General features: G+C 60.3%; 1 protein-coding gene across 1 annotated transcript in view; it reads right to left on the reverse strand.

The window, feature by feature from the left end:
- ANKMY1 (ankyrin repeat and MYND domain containing 1) overlaps window positions 1-8,696 on the reverse strand; it is a 31,540-nt gene extending 22,844 nt beyond the window's left edge. Inside the window, exons 1-5 of the mRNA XM_053655191.1 lie at window positions 8,566-8,696; window positions 6,316-6,508; window positions 4,605-4,748; window positions 1,560-2,032; window positions 217-433 (exon numbers count right to left, since the gene is read on the reverse strand). Of these exons, the coding sequence (XP_053511166.1) occupies window positions 217-433; window positions 1,560-2,032; window positions 4,605-4,748; window positions 6,316-6,508; window positions 8,566-8,696 (1,158 nt within the window). The remainder of the gene's footprint in view (window positions 1-216; window positions 434-1,559; window positions 2,033-4,604; window positions 4,749-6,315; window positions 6,509-8,565) is intronic.
- Window positions 8,697-9,224: the final 528 nt, after the last annotated feature.

Here is a 9,224-nt window from a genome sequence, read left to right on the forward strand (position 1 = left end):
ACCACCTCACACTTCCACTCAGGCTCGGCCAAGGGACGCCCAGCTTGTGACTCAGGCGTTCGAAGATCTATATGCCCTCACCCTTTCCCCTGTGACCCTGGACACCCCACTGAGGGACTGCCTGCAAGGACTGTAGCTCCACCGAGGGGAGATGGGATGTCCCCCACCCACTCGAGGGTGACCCTGAGCAGACAGCAGGGGGCGGGGGGAGCTCACTGCGGCGGCGGCGAGCACGGTGTAGCCCCGTGCGTCGGCCACGTCGGGACTGGCCAGGTTGTCTCTCAGGATCCCGTAAATCCAGCTGTAGTTCCCTTCCTCGGCCTTCAGGATCAGCTCCCTGGAAAGCCGCTCCTTGGGCCCGGGGCGCGCAAAGCCACTCCGGTCCCCCTCCAGGATGGCGCCCATGTTCCAGCGGGAGTGGGCCTTCGTGTTCCTGGCAACACGAGGATCTTCCGTGGGCCCAACACCTGCCGCGCGCAGGGGGACCCTGGGCCCATCCGCCTGCACTTCCTCTCCGTCCTCACCCTGAGCGGCCCCGCCCTCTTTTGCCCCTCCCCGTCAGCTCCGGAGGCTGCTCTGCTGGCCAGCCAGGGTCAGTGTGGACGTGGCACTGTGGTGGGATGGACACGCTGCCCGCAGGTGAAGATGCTCAGGCCGAGCGCCCCTAGTTTATCTGCCCCCCACGTGTGCAGGGAGGGGCTCTCACAGCAGGGGCCCTGGGTGGGGAGGGGGCCGGGCACCAAGCAAGCTCGTCCCACCTCTGCTCAGTCACGCTCCTTTCTGAGCAGAGTGCACGCAGGGCCCACGGCCCATTCTCCCTCCACACACGCACAGACACGAAAGCCTCCTGTGTCCACGTAACCTCCTTCCCAGTCACCAGCTGTGGTTTTATGGCAGCTTCTGGGCCCGAGAGTCGCCTACGGCGATGGCTATGGGCTGAGTCGACATTCGCATGACAGAGGGACTAGTGCCTGGATGACTGGGGGACGGACGGGTGAATGTGGACGGATAGACGGACGGGTGGACGGGTGGGTGGATGGATGCAGACGGACACCTAAGTAGCCACTTGTGCTCCTGCCTGTCCCCCCGACCTCGGCTCTCTGCCCAGGCCCCTGTGAAGACTGCAGACAATGACACTTTGGTGTGCAGAGGTTGCACGGGGACTTGACCGCCCGATCACAGACATGACCCCACACAGGCCTGGGGCTCTCACTTCGACCTCCACACGGGAAACACGCACGAGGTCCCCACACCAGGAGGTGAGGGCAGCCCCACAGGCTCAGGAGGTTGCCCGCTCCACGGCCCATTGCAGGCCCTGGCCGCACCCTGGCCGGCAGCCTCCGACCACTCCTTCCCCCGGAGCAGGCCCCACGGCCTCCGGCACCCCAGCGTGCCCCAGCCCCGCAGCACCAGCTCTCCCTCCCTGTCATCATCGGGCTGTGGCGACTGAAAAGAGAAGCCTATTGCCGACACTTGGGAGCCACTCGGCCTGGTGCCGCGTGGTCAGGGCAGGAGGAGTGGCCGTCCGGACATCAGGTGGGAACAGCAGCCGGCATTACCTGAACTTGTAAGCTTGCTTCTGGATTCTGACCAGAAGGGGAGTCTCGTTTTGGACGAACCAGGGCTCTCCGTCCTCAATGAAGGGAGGGACGCCACCCAGGAAGATGCTGGCGTCCAGGTCTCGGCGGAGAGTCCGGGTCACGGGCATGTGGGCGTTGTCGGTCGAGTAGACGTGCACTTCCGGGGGCAGCGTCAGCTCGTCGTCCAGCAGGAAGCGCTTGTAGTCGTAGAAGAACGGGTCCTGCTGCTCGCACAGGTCCCACCGCAAGGTCCCCTCGTCGGAAAGGCTGACTTTGGCCACAGCGTCCGTGAGGAAGCCCGCAAACTCCGGGTAACTGAGGATGGAGAAGCCGCAGGGGACCACGGTGCACAGCTTGAGCAAGTGCTCCCGGAACCACAGCCCCACGTCCTGGCTGCCGTCGGGGAAGGTCTCCACGCCTGGTCCAAAGCGCTGGTCCGCTTTGTACAGCCCCTGCAAAACGAGACCCCCGGGAAGGAAAGCTTTGTGACCGGCGTCCTGTGCCCCAGGCACAGGGACCAAAAGCAGATGAGTAGTCACGGACGCTTCTGTGCAGGGTGTGCGGTGGGCCTTGGGTGGTTGGGGGTGGCCTCTCCGAGAAGGTGTGGGCGCGTCTGGAGGTCTCGGAGCGGAAGCGTGACGGGAGTGGCACCAGGGGCCCATTTCAGCAGCTCCAACGGGGGAGCCAGCCCCGGCGCCCAGCAGCCTGTTGCAGGAGGCACCAGACTCAGGATCAGACAGACCCCAGCAGCTGTGACCGAGGAGGAGGAGCTGGTCCCCACTGCCTGTGCACCTGGCAGAGTGCAGCAGTTCCTGGGCCTTGCTGGATGCTTTCGCCAGGTGTGGAGACAGAAGAGCCGGGAGGAGCAAACAACAAGCCACGAAGCAGCCCCAGAAGAAGGGAACCTGGGACCAAAGCTCCCAGGGGTTTGGACAAAGATGCAAAAGCTGGGCAGTGGGGAAATGTCTATGTTTCCCACAAATGGGGCCAGGAAAGTTGGGTCCCTGTGTGGCGGGGGAAGGGGAGGCGTGATCTCTGCTTCATGTGAAACATGAAAATGAACTCACAATGAATCACAGACCCAAACGTGAGCACTAGAACTGTAAATCAGAAAAGAATTCAGATGAAAGTCTTAGAAACCTTGGGTTAAGCAGACTTTTTAAACAGGGCACCCACAAAACGAGACTAGGGAAGAAAAACGGGTAAGTAGGGCCTTGTCACCATTTTTAAAAGTCTGCTTTTCAAAAGACACTGTTAGGAGAATGGAAAGGCAAGCCGCTGTTGGCAGGAAATGTCTGTAAGTCATGAGACTGAAAAATGCTATGTCCACAATACAGTCGGGCGAAAGTAGGGTTTCTATGGTGCGTGAGACACAGGGTTTATTCTCGCGTTATTTATTAATCACTGTATCATTTTCCACACCGACAACTATGAACGCACTTCTGCCCCACCTTATACATGTACACAAAGAACTCCGTGACTCCAAGAGGAGCCCAAACACCCAATTAAAAACACTGGGCAAAGCACAGAAACAAGCACTTCACCTCAGCAGATGCACGGATGGCAACTTAGACTGTAAAAAGACGTTCAAATCGTGGGTCAGTGGGGTATTGCAAATTCAAACCACAAGACAGCCATTAGAATGGCTAGGATTTTAAAACTGCCAATACCAAGTGTTGACAAAGATGCAGAGCAACTGGAAACTTTACGTGGAGATGGTTGAGATGGACAGTGGCACAGCTGCTCCAGAAAACCACTGTGCAGTTTCTTATAAAACCTACCACACATACGGTTGCTACCCAGTCACAGTGCTTCTCCAACTGACACTAAAGACGTGTGTCCACGTGAAAAGGAAAGCTCTTAGCAGCTGCCCTCATAAAAACCAAGCACTGGAAAGAGCTCAAATGTGCAGCGGCTGGTGCAGCAGCAGACGATGACCGACACGGAATGCGGCTCCTTCACATACAGAAACAGACAAGAGACACAGGCAAAACATGCGTGAGTCTCAGCAGAATCACACCCTGCACTGCAAAGAAACAAAACTAACTGCTGCATGCTATGCGATTCCATTTACATGGGACTGCGGGAATGGGGACACCGCAGTGATGAAGAGGAGGTTGGTGGCTGTTGAGGGCTGGGCGTGGAGGACGGACTGGTAGGGAGCCACAGGCAATCTGTGAGTGTGTTTGCACACATACACACACACACAGACATACAGACACCCACAGGTTTGCGTATACATACACGTTTAACGCAGCTTTTCTCAAAATCGCCGGAAACTGGCAACAACCCACGTCTGCTAGCCGGGGAGGGGTCAGCCGGGTGGCCCTCCAGCGAAAAGCCACTGAGCGGCGAGAAGGACAAGGGCCACACACAGCCACACACATAGTCTGAAATGCACTTTGCTTCTGAGGCACAGGGCGCGATCTCACGCACCCGGCATTCTGGCCAAGGCGGCCTGACAGGCAAGGAGGAGTCAGACAAGGGCTGGCGCGGGGAGGAGAGGCCTGTCACACTGGGGCGCGGAGCAGCGCTGGGGGTGCCGCTGGCGGGGGCTCCATGGTGGTGGTCTGTGCTTGTCAGACCTCCAGAACCTCGCACTGTGTAACAGTGGGTGGGTTTTACTGTAAGTTATACCGTAATAGAATAAAATAAGGGAAAACGTGTCTGTATTTGTACAACCGGCAATAGTCTCCGGGGGAAAAAAGGGGCAAGTTCCAAAACGATATACAGAGAATGATCCAGTTTACGTGTAAGAACGTAAGTATCGACGTGCGTTTACTGTTCTGTCTGAAGATCTGTACGACTTGCTAACACTGCACCCCACTCTGGGGACCCAGCAGTGAAGAAGCTTCCAGTTTCTTCCTGCTTTCATTTCTACTCTCCTGTGCCTTATTACTGGCACGATTACATACGAACCTATATGCATGTAAACAGGAAACAAACCTACACATCCTTCCGCCCAGTGGCCTGAAAATATGTCGCCCCCGCCCCTCCGCCCGCACACGGCCCCCGCCCACTCACCCGGAAGAGCCGGGCCTTCATGTACATGGTGCCGTAGCCTTCTCGGTGGCTGAGGTAAAACATGCCGGTGAAATGGGAGCCGTCCGGCCACGTGTAGGTGCCAAAGCCGTGGCAGTGGTCCCGGTAGAACTGCCCGTGGTAGGACTGTGGACAGAGCACTCTGAGACGCCGCCCTCGCCGCCACCCTCGCCGCCCAGGACGCCCTCCCAGCTGAGCCCCACACCGGGCCAGCTGCGAGTGGGGGCCCTGGGCTTGTAGACTCGTGGGCTGCGTGGCCACAGGGTTCTGTTCAAGTCTGGGTGGCCACCGTGAACAGAGCTTGGTCACCCAAATGGTGCAGAGGGTGTGCCAGGTGGCCACCCGGTGGCCACGTGCCCTCCTGCCAGGCTGGGGGCCAGGGGGAGTTGAGTCAGGAAGGGAAAAGCCATGACCATGACTGGGTCGGTGCCCACCTGGGTCTGGGCAGAAGCTGTGTCCGCTCCCAGGCCCTGGCCGGGCCTCAGCTCCCACCCTGCCCAGCACCCACGCAGGTTCCCAGGCCACAGGAAGCCCAGGGAGGGGGGGCCGCCAGCCTCCTGTCACCCATGTGGCTCTGGGGGAGGGCTGTAGGCTCTGGCTAGGAACCTGGGTGTGGCTTTGGTTGTAAACTCCGCCACATTGGGCCCCATCAGGGTCCAGGGGGGTCTGTCGGAGCCTGTCCCCCACGCGGACCCCAGGAGGAAGCACGTGACGTCCAGTCGGCAGACTTGACTGACTGCCATGCCTGTCAGACACTGCCCTCCGCACCAGAAGTGGGCAGGACAGCACGCGGGTGACTGTCCCTGCTTCGCACCAAAGGGACACACGCTTGCCTGCTAGTGTCCCTTCTCTCCCCTTGAGCAGCTGAGCCGACTCCCCATGGGTTTTTCAGTGGACTGACCCTCCCCTGCCCATGCGACCAAGCCTGTCCAGCCGGAGGACTCCTGACCAGCAGCTGAGGCCTTGGCTGGGGGACCCATCCCCAAGCCAGACCAGGGTCCCGCCAGGGCCATCTGTCCCCTGCGGCGGCGTGTGATGCTGCCCTGTGGGCTTGCCCGTGGGGGAAGGTCAGCCTTGCCTCCTCCACCGGCCACCAGACCCCTGGACCCAGCCACGTAGAAGGCCGCAGGGCCCCAACGAGGGGCTTCTGGCCCCAAGAGCCAAGTCCCTTTTTGTTTCAGCCAGGTCCCACTCAGGTCACTCCTCCCGAGAGTCTGGCGGTGGCAGACAGTGGTCAGCAGAGTAGCCCCAGGATGGGGGTGGCCACATCCCACACCATTCGGTGTGTACGGCGACTCGGGGGGCGGTGTCCATGTCTGCCCAACTAAAAAGGAACGGCCTGTGTGTTGCAGACTGTTTGTGGGGGCCATTTAACTCCCCAAGTGAGGGAGTTCTGTCCACACCCAGCACTGGGGCCAGGGCTCCTGCCTCCATCCTCCCCACTCCGGTCTCGTCTGACCAGCAGCGCCAGCTCAGGTCCCTGCGCTCCTGCCTGGGTCCTGGTCACCTGGTCTGGAGGCTCCTGTGAGCTCAGGGCATGTGCCAGGGGTCCTCAGGCAGGAGAGGCTCAGCCTGGCTGCCCTGCTGCTGCTGGGCCTGTGCGTCCACATCACATCCCTCTCAGAAGGAACGGCAAGGGCGCTGGTTGGTTGAGCCCCGGGCCAGGGGGAAGGAAGCGTCGGAAGCCACTTACCTCGCCCGTGGGCCACGAGAACTCTCCCGACCCCATCTTCATGCCCAGCCCGAACTGCCCTCGGTAGACGCAGCCGTCCTGCCACTCCTGCACGCCTGGGGCCAGCTGGACGCAGGCCTCCTGCAGGTCCTGCTGCCTGAGCTCGCCCTCGGGCTCCTCCTCCTCCTCCTCCTCCAGGGCCTGTGGCCCATACCTGGGGTAGGGGGTGAAGGGCAGAGGAAGGAGCACTGAGTCGGCCAGAGGCCTTGAGAGAGAACCCAGCTCTGCCCCCACTCTCCCTCCCAGCAATGCCGGGGCAGAGGCTGCGGATATCCCCATTCTCCAGAAAGGGAAGGTGAGGCAGAGGGTGCCACAGGAAGTGGATCAAGGAAGGGTTCAGGGGTGATGGGCACGCGGGGGGGACAGAACGTGTACCTGGTGGGCTTGCCTCTTTCCTGACTCAAATGGGATCTGCCCACCCCCCGCCCTGCCCAGCACACACTCCCTGCCTCCCTCCCTACTCCAAAGGCCTCTCTTTGGGGCGCTCCACGTGGGTGTCTGTCCTCCAGACCCGCCCCGCTATCAGGCTGCACGTGGCTGGGGACACTCAGACTCCGAACTCCCCGCACCAGACGGCCCTCCCCTGGCAGCCGCGGGCTGCGCAGGCCTGAAGCGCCCGCCCAGCGGGGAGCACCTGGGCTCCAGGCGCACAGACCTCTATTCGCCACATCACTGCAGGTCTGCAGAGAAGCCGGAGAAGGACAGACACCCACGAGAGAGGGTGATGAAGCCTGGGCCTCAGACATGGTTTGCTTTTGGCTTTTCCGGGTTTTGTTTACCTGTGGGTTGAATTGTGCCCTTACCACACCCCCCCCCCCATTCATATGTTGGAGTTCTGCTCCTCCAGAAACACAGTGTGACTTGATTTGGACCCTACTCCGATGAGACTGTTGTCCTTGTAAAAGGAGGAAGTCGGGATGGGGCGGAGAACAGAATGTTAGGACTGGTGGGCAGAGAGCAGACGGCTGTCCGCACGCCCAGGGAGGGGCCTGGGGCCGCACCTCCCACTCCCGCAAGGAACGACAACCCTGCCCACGACTGGACCTTCGACTTCAGAACGGAGAACAGCAGTGGTTGAGTAAGGCCCCCAGTCTGCGGTCCTTCGCCACAGCCCTAGCAAACCGACACACCAGCATTTTCTCATTCTCTGCCTGGCACGGATATTACTTGTTACTTAAAAAAAATAATGGGGAAAGATAACTGACCGTGGGAATATGAGAAATAAAAACGTCCAAAAGTTTTCCTAAGAAAAATCAATGAAAATGATTTTGAGGTCAGGCAAGGGAATCATTACTGCAAGCCACCAGCTGTGAGGCCCCCTTCGGGGACGCTGGAAATGGGGGGCAAGGTCGGCCACAGCTCGACCACTTGGCCCTGCCACCAGGTGGGTTCCTTACTCCCTTGGGACTCAGTTTCGTCATCCGTTCAATGGGGACCATGTCAGGCTGCTCCAGCTGCTGCAATGAACAGCATGGGTGGGGCCCAGACCCAGGCAGGTTTGGCTCCCAGTGGCAGGGGCTGCAAGTCCAAGGTCGGGTGCCTGAAGGCCTGGTTCTCCGTGAGGGTCAGCTTCCCCTGTGTCCTCACGTGGTGGGAGGGAAGCTGTTAATTAGTCTCTTCCTCTTCTTATGAGGCAGTGATGCCACCGCGGGGTCCCACATTCAGGGGCTCATCTGACCCAATCACCCCTAAGCCCCCTTTCCTGATACCATCACATGGAGGGTTAGGGCTTCAACATGGCGATTCCCCGGCTGGGAACACAGTTCGGTCCACACCAGGGACAGACACAATGAGGTTACAGGGTGATTTCCTGAGATGCCAGGGCAGCTTGAGAGGTGAGGGCAGCACCCAGCCCAAGGTAGGCCTGCCACGTGCCAGCCCTCAGGACAACATCCTGTGAAAAAGCCGTGCCAACCTGGGACCATGCAAAGTACAGCGAATGTCCCTGAGGGGGGGAGGTGACACGGCAGAGGCAGAGTGGACAGGCTTGAAGGAGGGAGCAAAGGTCAGGCTCTGGGGCCCAGTCGCCCATTACAGTAATTGTCCTGACCGTTGATACACCATCGAGGTTTTTCTGTTTCTCCAGAGACTAGCGTTTTGAGGGATAAAACAATGTTCGGCGATTTCGTAGCCCCTGCCCAGAAGCCGGATCCCAGCGAAGCCTGGCCCCCAGGGTCGGAGGCAGGCCTGCCTGTGGAAGGGTCCCCACACCTTTTGGTGAAGAGCGTGGGGCTCTCCAGGGTCCCCGGGTCCTCGGAGGCAGCCGGCTCGCTGCCCCTCCCCTCCTGCAGGTCACTGCTTGGGACTTCGTACCACAAGTCCGAGGAATAACCCCCTTCCATGACTCTTGTCTCTGAACCTGGAAGCAGAGCACGAGACCCGTGTTAGCTCCGGCGGCTTCTGGCCTGTGCCCACAGACCGCCCACAGCCCCATCGGACTCAGAAACGGTCCCCTCTCCAGCTGGACCGGGCCCAAGGCCGCAGCCCCCCACATCCTGTTAGAACCGTCCGGGAAAGCTTCTCCAGAGCTCCGAGGGTGTTCCTGTCCCTTCGTGGGGTACGGGGGTGGGGGGGGACCACAGGAGAAGCCCATGGGACACTCTCCCACGACCACAACCTAGAGCCTTGTGGTGGGGCCAGTCCTGCGCCCGCTGGCTTCCCGAGTTGGGGGCACAGTCAAAGGGCTCCCCCTTACCCTGGGGGGACCTCGGGAGTCCACCTACAAGGGCTGCGGGACCGGGCTTGAGGACATGGCCTCCACCAAACCCCTAACTCATACTAACTCACAGCCTATCACGCACGTGGGGTACGGTCCCAAACTTCCCTTCTGCTCCCCCGGGAGATGTGGGACCCGCCCACAGGTCCCCAGG

This window comes from Artibeus jamaicensis, unplaced genomic scaffold (assembly GCF_021234435.1).
Source record: "Artibeus jamaicensis isolate MK-2021 breed Jamaican fruit bat unplaced genomic scaffold, CSHL_Jam_final contig_944, whole genome shotgun sequence".
Classification (NCBI taxonomy): domain Eukaryota; kingdom Metazoa; phylum Chordata; class Mammalia; order Chiroptera; family Phyllostomidae; genus Artibeus; species Artibeus jamaicensis.